Source organism: Delphinapterus leucas, chromosome 13 (genome assembly GCF_059928025.1).
Source record: "Delphinapterus leucas isolate spDelLeu-1000000601 "Yukka" chromosome 13, BTC_Dleu_Yukka2, whole genome shotgun sequence".
Taxonomy (NCBI): Eukaryota; Metazoa; Chordata; class Mammalia; order Artiodactyla; family Monodontidae; genus Delphinapterus; species Delphinapterus leucas.
Genome location: NC_143141.1, coordinates 11,134,706 through 11,149,194, shown reverse-complemented (window position 1 = coordinate 11,149,194; position 14,489 = coordinate 11,134,706). Strand labels below are relative to the sequence as shown.

Sequence of the window (14,489 nt, the reverse complement as noted above, 5' to 3'; positions counted from 1 at the left end):
TTATCTGTTTAATGGCTGTATAATATTCTTTGGAGAAATCATACCTAATTAAACATTTCCATTCAATTAGATATTTATGTTGTTTCCAATTTTATGCTGTCATTAATATCCTTGGTATCAATATATTCAGACAAAAAGCGCTGTCCTCTTTTTGATTATTACCTGAGAATAAATCCAATGAGCTTGACTGATGCAATGGTTCTTAAAGAGGGCCACCCTGACTATGAGAGGGATGCTGGAAACTTGTCACGGCACATTTGCCTGGGTGACTTTACTGGCATTGGTGGGCAGAGCCAGGCAATGCATGGGACACTCTAACCCAACAGAGGACTGTGCCACATCCAGTGTCCTGTTGAATGCCATGCGCTCACACTCATGAAGCCAATTGATAACCCAGAGCCTGACTCTTACACTAAAGCTTTCAGATTCTCCCCAACCTGGGTCTGTGGAAGATTAAACTCCCATGCCCCCTTGAATTCGAGGCAGCCATGGGACTGGCTTTAGGTCAGTGACATGTAAGCTGGTGCGATGTTCCCAGTTATGATTGGTCCATAGCCTGGACTTTGGTCTACATTGAAGATGCTACAGCAACTCCATGTATAGAGGCATTGTTAAGTCTTACTATGTTGTTATGCTTATTACACATTCCTTTTGTTTCTTTGAAGTATTGTCTTGAATTCTTGAAATCATGTGTCTAGATAAGTTATACTACCCATGACTTCATTTCAGGATAATAAAGGGGGTGTCACAAAATATTTACTATGAAAAAGAGGGCATTAGGTCCAATGAGCTTGAGGATCACCGTATTATGGGTCAAAGGACCTAACCTTTATTGTGGCTTCTGCTATACATAGTAAGTGTAAAAATCGAACACTACCAGCAATGGGAAAATGGGAGAAATTAACTTTGACTAGAATTAAACTTAAAATGATATAGCAATCAAGGTCAGTTTCACCAACATCACTAGGATTAACACATCCTTTGTTTTTGTTCATCTGTTAAAGTTATGATGGCTCTAACTCCATCACCCTTTGTTACAAGAGCAAAAACATTCCCAGCATTAAAAATTGGTCTGATTCCCACCCCTCCCCTCATACTTTTACTTGCTTTATTTTTCCACATTGAATTTATTGCTACCTGAGGACAGAGAGCATTACAACTTGCTATTGGTTTCTTGTCCTTCTGCTGCCTGGAAGGCAAGTGCCAGGAGGTCGGAATTTGTTCATCTTTGTGCCCTCAAACAATGTGCAACACAGAGACAGGAGTTGAGGAATCTTTCTTAAATAAGTGAATAAATAAATAAATCTCCTTCCTATGTTTAGTATCTCATCTGATCTTTTCAATTCCTTAATAATTTCCTTTAACTTTTGTCTCTACGTCCACCTTTCTGATTTAAGCAACTTACATTGGGAAAATCAACTTGTTTTAGCTAGATTTAAAATTAGAAGAACACAGGGCTTCTCTGGTGGTGCAGCGGTTCAGAGTCCGCCTGCCGATGCAGGGGACACGGGTTCGTGCCCCAGTCCAGGAAGATCCCACATGCCGCGGAGCGGCTGGGCCCGTGGGCCATGGCCTCTGAGCCTGCACGTCCAGAGCCTGTGCTCCGCAACGGGATAGGCCACAGCAGTGAGAGGCCCGCGTACCGCAAAAAAAAAAAAAAAAATTAGAAGAACATAATAACTCAGTTTAGGTGCTAAACTTAAAAGATAGACACACTGGGGCCTAGCTAATATCACAAAAGCAGATTCCTCAGTTTAGATCTTTGCTCCTTTCTCTTTACTTTTTGCTCCTTGCTTTTGGAATCATTCCTCTTTTTCTAGGTCATGAAACAAGAAAACCTGATTTTTAAAAATGAGTTTATTTTCTGCTATTGATGGCCCTTGGTGAAGAATTAAGTGGTTGAAGCTATCAGCTACCATGGGGTTTGGGCAGGACAGTCTCTAAATTCAGTACTTTATTTGATAAGTGACCAGGGGGAAGCAAAGATAGATCAATCACCCTCTCAACTGAGCGTGCAATGAAGATGTGCTTTTTTAACCTCATGTATGTGTTCCTGAATACATTATAACATATATATAAATTATATAAAAAATAATAAAATTTAAAATATAAATAAATTATATAACATATAAAATATATAATATACTATATTTAAATATATATAATTTTAACTTTCTATTTTAAAATAATTATATACACAAAAAGTTGCAAAATTAAAATAGAACAGAGAGGTTTTGTATAGTCATCACCCAGATTAGCCCAAAAGTGATATCTCACGTGCAATAATGATGATCAAAACTAGGAAATTCAGTAAAATTTGTATACATTGAATGTTTTAGTTGTAACAGAGATTTCATTATTTAAAAATGAACCCAGTAGTAAAATAAACCTATTTTATAAAATAAAATATGTTTCCTTTCAATACAAGTAATTACATCCTTATCTAGGTCTGGTGTTTTGAAAACTTACACCAGACTTTCTTAAGACAACCTGTGAGGTTATTTCTTTCCAGGTGATTGTTTCTGTGGTGGTGGTGTTTTTGTGGCTCTTCACACAGTTCTCTTGTTCAACATGTGAATACTCTTTATTTTCTTCTATTTACTTGATAAATTCTCAGGGATTGAGTCCTGCTGCACCTGCTCAGGAGTCCCTTTCTTAAGAGAACTCCTGGGGACTAAGCAGCTAGAACAGCTATGTTCTTGCCTTTTGTAAAAGATCCCATCTGCAGAAGGAATCAAGCTAATCTACAGCCAACATTTGGAAGCCATGAGCCTGAGCAAGTATGCAGAATAATGACATCACAAACGTGCATTTGTAACGAATATCCTACGCATCAGGGAACACTGATTATGGAGCATCAATAAAAATTACTTTTTAGGTCGAATGGCTTTTCAAGGCCTCTAGGAAGCAACTAGCATTTCTACATGCTGAGTATCTCACTGATTTATGCCAGCTACAGTGAAACTTGGATTTAAAAGTCTAACAAGTAGTATCTGGTACCAAGGCAGAAACGCTTAGAGTCAATTAGGATAGCAAACACGGCCTCTAAGGAAAAGCCAGCAGATGTCATCCGCTCTATAACAGGACAAGGCAGGTAGTGAGGCTGCACTCAGGTCTATACCACGTAGGGAGATGGATTCACTCAAAGTGGCAGTACTTGTGGCAATGGGGTCCCAAATCATGCCCCTAGGCAGGACCGGCTATGGAATTTGGGACCTGGGGCAAAACAAAAATGCAGGGTCCCTTGTTCAAAAATTATTAAGAATTTCAAGATGGTGAGAGCAGAGCAGCAAACCAAGCACAGGCCCTTCTGAGCACGAGGCCCTGTACGACTGCACAGATTTTGCCCCACGAAGCTGGACCTGGCCCTGAGGGTCCCAGGAGGATGGGCAGACACAAAAGTAACTGCGTGTTCTGTGTTTTTATTACAGCTACTTCTGGCAACTCAAGGTACCTTAGGGCAGCTCAGGTGTCACCCAGGGAGTGAGGTTGCAGAAAAGGCCAACTGGACATGATCCTCCACTAAGGACGTTATTTTCCTCTTTTAGATGCTGGATATCCCATCAAGGTAAGATTTCTTAGAGGACAATCTGTAAAGATTCCCTGGCTAGAAGGAAAGAAAAAGAGAGAAAGAGAGGAAGGAAGGAAGGAAGGGACAGAGGGAGGAAGGAAGGAAGAAAGAAGAAAAGAAAGAAAGAAAGAAACAAAGAAAGAAAGAAAGAAAGAAAGAAAGAAAAAGAAAGAAGGAAGGAAAGAAAGAAGAAAGAAAGAAAGAAAAGAAAGAAAGGAAGGAAGGAAAGAAAGAAGAAAAAGAAAGAAAGAAAGAAAGAAAGAAAGAAAGAAAAGAAAGAAGGAAGGAAGGAAGGAAAGAAGGAAAGAAAGAAGAAAGAAAGAAAGAAAGAGGGAAGGAAGGAAGGAAAGAAGGAAGAAGGAAGGAAAGAAGGAAGAAGGAAGGAAAGAAGGAAGGGAGACAAGGAGACAGAGAGAGAGAGGGAGGGAGAGAGATTGATTTCCGTGCAGAAAATGAAGTCACTTTGATGAGCACAGAAGTACAGATAAAGGTTCAGAAGGCTCTCTTTCTCCCAAACCTCACACATGGAGCTCTTGAGGAGAACTTTCAATAGTTAGATGCTGGAACATCTGGTTTTGAAAGAATTAGTGCCAGCTCCGTTATGGGTCAATGGATTTGGAAAGAGAAAACTAAAACGTCTGTTCAAACTACCTTGGTCAGCTTTTCTAAGAGTTCATCATCTAAACGTCCCTCCAAGTTCCCCAAAATGAACGAGCACGTTTTGTAAATGCTTCGTATCGATTCTATCCCCAAGCAGATCTTCAAGCTGTCCCCCTCCCGCTATTTCCAATGGCAGCCCCCTGGCCTGGGCAGCACCTCCTTCCTCTAGGCTGAGACTCGGTCCCAAGCCTGCTCTTGCTGCCCCACCGATGGCCTTCGCGGCCTTCACTAGGCTGGCCTCTGCCTACCTCTGGTCCGATTTCACACACCTCTCTTTGTTTCTGCCATCATCAGGGGGTGATTCTGTATGTAACTCCCCATCTGTAGATCTCTGGGAAGGTAAGCTGCAACTATTTGCCTCTGATTCTGCTGGGTCAGGCAGACCCTCAGCCCACGCCCTTGTTCTCTCTCTCCAAGAGGCCCTCAGAAGAGGAAAGCAGTTTCGCCTCTCAGGAAAGCAGAGTTGTCATCTGCAGGCTGATCACCCCCGTACCGGCTGCTCCTTGTACCCCTGCTCTTGCAGCCAGACCTCAGTGCCTTTTAGAACTGATACTCGAGGCCCTGAAGTTGGGTTGACCCAACCTCTGATTTCAGGAGTATCGGCACTGTGTTTTTTCTGGCAACTCAACATCTCCACCTGCTGACCACTAGGGTTCACCTACAGCCAGAAGGCTGGGGCCCCAGTGAGAATGTCCTTTCTGGTTTACTGTGCGGTTCTTTCCAGGAGCAGAGGGTGTCCAGGTTCTGCAGCCTGAGGTCCAGTCCTCACCCAACACCGTACCTGTCCCCAAACCCCATTGTAATACCTGAGGTCCAGCTCATCTGGGAGAAGAATTTGGGATTCACCCCAGTGATGCGGGTCGGGAGAACATTAGGGCTGAAGAGTAAGGTGTGGGTGCGCGCGCGCGCGCGCGCGCGCGCGTGTGTGTGTGTGTGTGGCCTTTATTCTCTTGAAGAGGCCTCCCTCCCTTTCTTTGTTACTCTTCTTTCTCTCCCCTCCCTCACTTTTTATATTTAAGGGAGGCACTATTTCTTTTCATGGTTTTAAATAAATTTGATTTTTAAATTTTTTCAATTTTTTGGAAATTTTTAAAAACTTCAAGCCATATTATGGTCTTAAATAAAAAGTAAATGTCTCCTCTCCAATCCCTTACCTCCAGGACCTCACTCCAGAAATACCCATTCTTAAGTAGTTTTTGTTCTCCTAGAAGCAGCAGCTTCCAAAGGTCAAGGTCAAACAGATTCCTGTGTTATGTTTTAGTCTGCTTCCGATTTGGAGCACGCTTTTTATTGAGTAGCTTTACTTTTCCTGGAGTCTTAATGGACTATTTCTCCCCTTGTTTCAAGAAGAACCATATGCCTTTTCCATCATCACTAAGACCTCCCTGCTTCTTAATCATTCTATTTGTTGACCCGAAATCACTTCCTTCTCGAAGTCATTCTTGTGTTCCTTCTGACTTCCTGTTCTAATTTGGACTAATTGTGTTCTGGGCCTGCTACACCACTACTACGCAGGTATTTCTTTATACATACTCCTCTTGGATTAGCTCCAGAAAGCATAGATGTCTTTCTAATTCTTAATTCCTTTTATGCTTTTCTCCAGTTCATCTACAAGTAATATTGTTCAGAAAGTGCATGGCAAGGTAAACTTCCTGAGCATCTGAATATCTGTAAATCTGGCTCATATGTGATGAATAATTTAGCTAGCTATAAAATTTTACGTTCAAAGTAACTTTCTTCTGAATTCTAAAGGCATTGTTCCATTTTATTTCAGACCTTGGTCACTCAAAGTGTGGTCCACAGACCAGCAGCGTCAACATCACCGAGGAGCTTGCTAGAAAGCAGAAATGCGGACCCACCCCAGAATCTGAATGTGAACAAGATCCCTAGGAACGTATGGGTGCAGCGGAGTTGAGAGGCGCTGCCCCAGCCTTCAGCGCTGCCGCTCATAGGGCTGAGGTCAATCTGACTCTCTTTTCTTAGTAAATAATCTGATGTTTCCTCAGTCTAAAGTTTGGCGGCCCTCTCTTTGTCCTTACTTGGTGATCTGAAATTCTCCATGCTGTTTTCAGCCTCTGACCTTTTCTGGTGGGTCCTGCCAATTTCAAGACTTGTGACTCTTTTCAGATCTGGGAAATTGTCTTCTTTTATTTCTCTGGATTTGTCTGCCTGTCTGCGTTCTCTGCTCCCTCTCTCAGGAATGTCATCGGTTTCCTAGACATGATCATCCATGTCTCTCAGCCTTTCCCTTTTACTTACCTTCACTTAGTTTTGCTGATCTTCTTTCTAAGAAGTTTTCTCAAATTTATCCTTTGGCCTTTATATTGGATTTTTTTTTTTTTTTTTTTTTTTTTGCGGTACGCGGGCCTCTCACTGTTGTGGCCTCTCCCGTTGCGGAGCACAGGCTCCGGACGCGCAGGCTCAGCGGCCATGGCTCACGGGCCCAGCCCCTCCGCGGCATGTGGGGTCCTCCCGGACTGGGGCACGAACCCGTGTCCCCTGCAGCGGCAGGCAGACTCTCAACCACTGCGCCACCAGGGAAGCCCTATATTGGATTTTTTTAAATTAAGCAAACATATAATTTTAATCTACCATGGTTCTTGGCACTATGATTACTATGGTTTAATGCACTATGGTTCTCTGAGTGCTCATTGTCACGGCAGGGTGTTTTCGTCTTATGGATGCAAGGTCATCACACATCTCCAGGGATATTAATTGGTTTTTGCTTCTCCCAGTGCCACTTATTCTATTTGTTCATATTGCTCCTTCTTTCATGTGTTATGGTTTTTCCTTAAGTTTCTGATCATCCTAATTAGATAACCTGCATTATGGAATTATTGTTCATTTGCTTAGGTGTGATGATAGTACTGTGCTTTTGTAAGAAAATGTCCTTATTTTAGAAAATGAATGTCGAAGTTTTTAGGGATGAAGTGTCTGATGTCTGCAACTTTCAAATGGTTACACACACACACACAAATATGTGTATAAAGAGAATAAGAAAGAGACCACTTAAATATAGCAAAATGCTAACATTTGGAAGTAGAAAACATGCGCAAGTGTTATTGCACTAGTCTTTCAATTTTCTCTTGAAATTTCTGTTTGAAATTTTCAAAAGTTGGAAATAATAAGAAAAACAAAACAAAATATCTGAGTATCATTGGGAAAATACCCCTAGGGGCCTGAAATCCCTAAGGAATCAGCTTTCTTACAGGAAACTAGATACATGCTTGGCTTTTAAGCAAGTCAGGCTGTAGGTCATTTGCATTTTCGCATATATGCTCTTGGAGTAATAAACAATGTATGCAAAGCCTCTGACTGACATTCCTTAGGAAATCTGTGGATTAAGAAGGGACCTGTCCTAAGGTACCTCTAATGAAGCAAAAGAAAGTTATAATGGGATTTCATGGGTGTAGGCAGTAATTGGATTTGGTGGAGGGTGTAATTAAATTTCACCAAGGGCCTACAACCTCTGCCCCAGGAAAATAATGAAAGGGTCAGAAGACCTTCTATCTTGCTTAAAGGGAAATATATAAAGCCTGCAGAAACTCTGAAGCATGTGCCTGCTCTGTCCACATCTCCTCAATCATGGGACAGCAGCTCTAGTATCTTCAGGATCGCTAAAGAATCCCACCTTCAGGCAGAGGGTTGAAAGCCCTGTAATGGAAGAATGCTATGAAAATTACTGACCAGTTTCTGTCTCCTGGTCTCCTGAAATTTCTACTTCTGCTTCGATAAGTGGAATCAAAACAGAATCCAGCCCAGAGAGGGATAGCCTCCCCAACGTGGGCTGATTCCAACACTCAAGTGGAAGGCCAGGTTGACCAGTGGAGGGTAGCTAGCGCCACCTTCTCCACCATTGGGTGGATGCCAGGCAGTCTGAAAGCTCTGGGTACAAAGCAGGGCATGTCAACTGTAGGTTTCCTGGTAGGCTGTGTCAACTGGCAACAAGCAGGCAGGCTGCCCCCACTCCTTCCCCAGCAAATCTCAGTCTCTCACCCCAGGAGACTAAGCCCTCCCTGGGCAACCAAAGTGTCCTTCCTACTGTAGGTTTCCAGAGCTGTGGTAGATGCTACTGCTATAGCCAAGTTCTCTGATGTGGGGAGGATGGCTGTCCTGCCATCAGACAAGCCTTCAGAGAAATGCCTGGCGCTCTGCCCCAATCCCTCTCCTGCTCTCAATCCCTGTGACTCAGCGTCTCTCCAGAGACATCCAAAAGAAACAACTCCAACTTCCATCATTGTTCCCTTGAGCTCATCCATCAATTCCATCCCATCTGCTTCCCATTCTCCAGAAATTTATCAAACTCCTTTGTCTTCTGATGGCCCCTCTACCACTGTCAATGCCCCTGCAGATCTGTTCCCCTCTATTCTTTCTTCTAGTTATTTCAAAAGGATTGAAGAGGAAAGAGCTGCCTTGTTGGTGTTCATGCCATGATCTCGAACCAGAAGTCATCCCCTTGGTTTTTAATCCTCTTATCTATGGTGCAGTGTCTAAGGATCTTCTCTCCTTCTAATTCTGGATGTTGTGGGAATGCTTCCCCACTCACCACCACCTTTAATCTTTCATTTTCTTAGCAATAAAATCAGGAAGGGCATCTGCCTTATCTTAGAGCACCACTGCGGAAGAGTTAACACAGAAGGCCTGAGACTGCTATTCTTGGAAGGGTGTGCTTGCAAGGATGCCCTTGGCTGGCATCTGGGAACCTGGATTTGGGGAGGGTTCCCATAATTCTGTGACTGACAAGGGTGGCTCTCTGTGCCTAAACACTTTGTGCAAACAATACGGTTTGTGCTGAACACCTGTTTTCTGTCTGAAAATCTGGAATTCTAATATGTGCTAGGCAGAGGGTACCTATGTGACCAGCCTCCAGTAAAAACCCTGGATGCTGAGTCTCTGATGAGCTTCCCCGGTAAACAGCGTTTCACATGTGCTGTCACAATTCACTGCTGGAAGAATTAAGCATGTCCTCTGTGACTCCACTGGGAGAGGAGTCTCATCCATGAATAATTGTCAAAACTGGTGTTCTTTGGGGGAAAGATGGCAGAATATGCCTCTTCCACCATTTTGATGATGTCTTAGAATAAGTTTGTCTATGTCTACAAAAAACTTTGTTGTGATTTTATTACATTATATAAATTATATAATGTAATATGTAATCTCATTATATAAATATAGACAGATAGATCAGTTCTGGCAAAATGGACATCTTTCCTGTGCAGAGTCATCCAATCTGTGAATATGTTTAGCATGCCTCTCCGTTCACTTAGGACTTCTTTGATTTCTTTCAACAGCACTTTGTAATTTCCAGCATAAAGACCCTATACATGGCTGTTAGATTTACACCTATGTATTTTGTTGTCTTTGAAACAATTGTAAATGATATTATATGTTTAATTTCAGTTTCCACATGTTCCTTAATGGTATAGAGAAATCTGATTGATTTTTGTGTACTGATCTTATATCCTGTGGTCTTGCTGAACTCACTTATTAGTTCTAGAAGTTTTCTGCAGATTCTTTGGATTCTCTATGTAGACAATGATGTAATTTGCAAATAAGAACAGTTTTCATTTCTTTCCCTTTTAATCCCTATGTATTTTGTTTGTTTTTTCTTGCCTGACTGCCCTCACCATGACTTCCAACTCCATGTTGAGCAGCAGTGGCACCAGTGGACGTCCTTGACTTATATCTGATCTCAGGGGGAAAGCACTCACTGTTTCACCATTAAGCATGATGCTAGCTACAGTTTTTTGTGGATACTTTTTTATCCACAAGTTGCAGAAATTCCCCTCTATTCCTAGTTTGCCGACAGAGTTTATCAAGAACCATTGTTGGATTTGGTCAAATGCTTTTTCTGTGTAAACCAACATGATCATATGATTTTTTTTCTTTTTCAGTCACTTGATATGATGGATTACATTGATTGACTTTTGAATGTTGAAGCTGCCTTGTATACCAGGAATGAATTCCACTTCTTCATGGTATATAATTCATTTTATACACTGCCAGATTTAATTTGTTAAAATCTTATTGAGGATCTTTGTATCTAAGGTCATGCAAGTTTTTGATATGTAGCTTCCCCTTTTTTGTACTCTCTACTTTTGGTATCAGAGTAATACGAGCTGTATGAAACCGAGTTAGGAATTGTTTCCTTCTCTTCTATTTTCTGCAAGAGATTGTGTAAAACTCTTCTTTAAATGTTTGATGGAATTCTCCAATGAAACCTAGACCTGAAGCTTTCTTTGTATTATTATTAAACATTAAATTTCTTTTCTATTATAGGACTACACAGCTTGTCTATTTCAAGTGGCTGCATTTGGGTCTTTGTGGTTTTTGGGGAATTGGTAATTTCTTCTAAGTCATCAAATTTATTAATGCAAAGTTATTTTCTAGTATTCCCTCATTATTATTTTAGTGGCTGCAGGATATCTAGTTGTATATCTTTTTTCATTCCTAATACTGGTTGTTTGAGTCTTCCTATTTTTTGTCTTTGTCATTCTTGCTAGGGAGTTAACAACTTTATTGATTCTTTTCAAAGAATCAGCTTTCTGTTTCATGGATTTTCCACCTTTTTCAATTTCATTGATTTGTGCTCTTTTCTTTGTTAGTCTCTTTTTTATGCTTGGTTTATGCTTATTTTGCTCCACTTTTTTATTTTCTGGAGGTGGGAACAAAATTTTTGATTTGAGACATATTCTCTTTTCTAAAGTAAGCATTTAATGCTATAAATTTCCCTCTAAGCATTGCTTTATCTGCATCCAACATTTTTTGATATGTTATGTTTTCATTTTCATTCACTCTATGTATTTTAAATTGGACCTTACAAACTCTTTGGGAATAGCCTTCCCAGTAGAATCTATATGACTCCATATGTACAAGAATTAGTTTTCTTAAGCCAAGAAGATATAGTTCAGCATCAAAGATCAGCTAGGAAATAAATTAATTAACACCCCTTCAATTCAACTACTGCAAAAATCAAGTGCTTAAGGGAAAAACACCTGCCAATTAAGTGAAGACATCAGACGAAGATAAAACATATAAAGCATTTCAGATTTCTGGATAACTCTTGATCTTGAAAATTATGCTGTTTAAAAAGAATAAATATTTACCAAATCTTACCTGCAGCATTACAACACTGTCATCTTCAAAAGTTACAAACATATCTGTGTCACATTTTAAGCCTGAGATTCGGTTTTCCATCATGTAACCCTATTGCAAAAAAAAAAGAAAAGAAGCAGATTTTAAATTTGCAGTCCCATCATTATAAAGGACTAACATTTTCTTTGAAATTAAATACACACAACTGAAAAAAAAGAAAATAACTCTAGTTCTCCTACCCAGAATAGCCATTCTAAGAATTTTGACCCATCCCATGAGCTTTTGGTCCATAAATATTATTTGAGGGTATGGCCTTTGTTGGTAGTAAAAACATTTGAAAACAGTCATGTCACATTTTTGCAAAATATTTCAACAAATTATGCTAATTTTTTCTCTTTCTCGTCCCTTCTCCCAGGAGTATGTGCACTTAGCACTTTGGCTCTGTCTAGGAATGACAAGATTCAGCCCCTGTTGGGATTTTCAAGCCACATGGGCCAGGGAGGGTCACACACGGTGCTCCCGTGGGCAGCCGTATACTCCAACCTCAAGGTACCCATTATCCTTGGGGTACCTCCTTCATTTCTGAAAACGGCCACTTGAGTCACAGAAGTGGGCACTCCGGGTTCCCACTGCCTGCAGAGCCTGAAGTCCTGTGAGCATCCCTGCTTTCCTGTCCCGGAAACATCCTCTGATGCCCCGCTGCTTCCCCTGGTCCGCCTCTGCATCACGGCAGTCCGGGCAGGCCCTCTGCACGGTGTTAGTTTACAGAAGCAAAGGCATCTTCACAAACCCTCAGGAATCCTTCATAACTTTCATAAAGGTAAACTGATTATATTTATGGAAACAGAAATTGGTGGCATTTCCAGCCTGGAGAAGTTCAGCCTTGCCTCCCCTCCCCCATCATAACCACAGGGTAAACCCCCTCATTCCCGGGCAAACCACATGAGATCAGGTTCTGACTGTGATCAGGCCCCAGAGTGTTTCCCCTGCAAGGGAGTAGCTGACTCACTTTCACCATCAGCATTCTACCATTTATCGAGTATCTGCCACGAGCCAGATACTGAGCTGGGTGCTTGACCCAGACTTCGTTTTATTATTTCACTTAATCCTTTTCCTCCCCTCAATAGCCCTGTGAGGTAGGTGTTACCCCATTTTACAGATGAAGAGAGCAAGGCTCAAGGGCTATGTTGGAATGTTTTTGAATAACCCCTCAAGTTCTGGTACGGAAAAGATGAACATGAGACCTACCACCTCAGACTTGGGAAGAAGCTGTTATATATAAGAAGCACACCTGCTAAAGGCTCAAAATAATAATTTTGAAGAAATAAAGTACTTTTTCCTTGATCATTTTGCTCTGGTCTCTTCCAGCAAGAGAGGGAGAAACAGGTTCTCTGTTGTTCTGACATTTTTGAACTGTTCACACCCTGCCCTGGAAACCAGGCCATCAGGGATTTAAAATAACCCAAGCAATGACTCACTCAAAAAGCAGCAGAGTGGAAGAGCTTCAAAATGGCGGAGAAGTAAGACATGGAGATCACCTTCCTCCCCACAAACACATCAGAAATAATCTACACGTGAAACAGCTCCTACAGAACACCTACTGAACGCTGTTAGAAGACCTTGGACCTCCCAAAAGGCAAGAAACTCCCCATGTACCTGGGTAGGGCAAAAGAAAAAAGAATAAACAGAGACAAAAGAATAGGGTCGGGACCTGCACCAGTGGGAGGGAGCCGTGAAGGAGGAAAGGTTTCCACACACTAGGAAGCCCCTTCGCGGAAGGAGACTGTGGGAGGCGAAGGGGGAAAGCTTCGGCGCCGTGGAGGAGAGCGCAGCCACAGGGGTGCGGAGGGCAAAGCGGGGAGATTCCTGCACAGAGGATCGGTGCCAACCGGCACTCACCAGCCCAAGAGGCTTGTCTGCTCACCAGCCGGGGCGGGCGGGGCTGCGAGCTGAGGCTCAGGCTTCGAAGGTCGGAGGTCAGATCCCAGGGAGAGGACTGGAGGTGTGAACACAGCCTGAAGGGGTTAGTGCGCCACAGCTGGCCAGGAAGGAGTCCGGGAAAGTCTGGAGCTGCCGAAGAGGCAACAGACGATTGTTTCGGGGTGCGCGAGGAGAGGGGATTAAGAGCACCGCTTAAAGGAGCTCCAGAGACGGGCGTGAGCCGCGGCTAAAAGCGTGGACCCCAGAGACGGGCATGAGACGCTAAGGCTGCTGCTGCCGCCACCAAGAAGCCTGTGTGCCACCACAGGTCACTCTCCACACCTCCCCTCCCGGGAGCCTGTGCAGCCCGCCACTGCCAGGATCCCGAGATCCAGGGAAAACTTCCCTGGGAAAACGCACGGCGCACCTCAGGCTGGTGCAACGTCACGCCAGCCTCTGCCGCCGCAGGCCCGCCCTGCACTCCATGCCCCTCCCTCCCCCCCGGCCTGAGTGAGCCAGAGTCCCCGAAACAGCTGCTCCTTTAACCCTGTCCTGTCTGAGCGAAAAACAGACGCCCTCAAGCGACCTACACGCAGAGGCGGGGCCAAATCCAAAGCTGAACCCCGGGAGCTGTGCAAACAAAGAAGAGAAAGGGAAATCTCTCCCAGCAGCCTCAGGAGCAGCGGATTAAATCTCCACAATCAACCTGATGTACCTGCATCTGTGGAATACCTGAATAGACAACGAATCATCCCAAATTGAGGAGGTGGACTTTGGGGGATATGATATATTTATTTTTTTCGCTTTTTCTCTTTCTGTGAGTGTGTGTGCTTCTGTGTGAGATTTTGTCTGTATAGCTTTGCTTCCACCATCTGTCCTAGGGTTCTATCCGTCCGTTTTTTGGTTTTTTTTTTTTTTTACTTTAAAAAAATTTTTTTTTCTTAATAATTATTTTTTTATTTTAATAACTTTATTTTATTTTAACTTACTTTATTTTATTCTTTTATTTTCTTTCTTTCTTTTCTTTTCTTTCTTTCCTTCCTTCCTTCCTTCCTTCCTTTCTTCCTTCCTTCCTTTTTCTCCCTTTTATTCTGAGCTGTGTGGATGAAAGGCTCTTGGTGCTACACCCAGGAGTCAGTGCTGTGCCTCTGAGGTGGGAGAGCCAACTTCAGGACACTGGTCCACAAGAGACCTCCCAGCTCCACGTAATATCAAATGGCAAAAATCTCCAAGTGATCTCCAT

The 14,489-nt window shown here is 42.6% G+C and overlaps 1 protein-coding gene across 1 annotated transcript in view; it reads right to left on the bottom strand.

Moving 5' to 3' along the window:
• Positions 1-14,489, bottom strand: part of ACOXL (acyl-CoA oxidase like) — a 372,543-nt gene that overhangs the window by 130,549 nt on the left and 227,505 nt on the right. Inside the window, 1 exon segment of the mRNA XM_089922788.1 lies at positions 11,348-11,437. Within this exon segment, the coding sequence (XP_089778914.1) occupies positions 11,348-11,437 (90 nt within the window).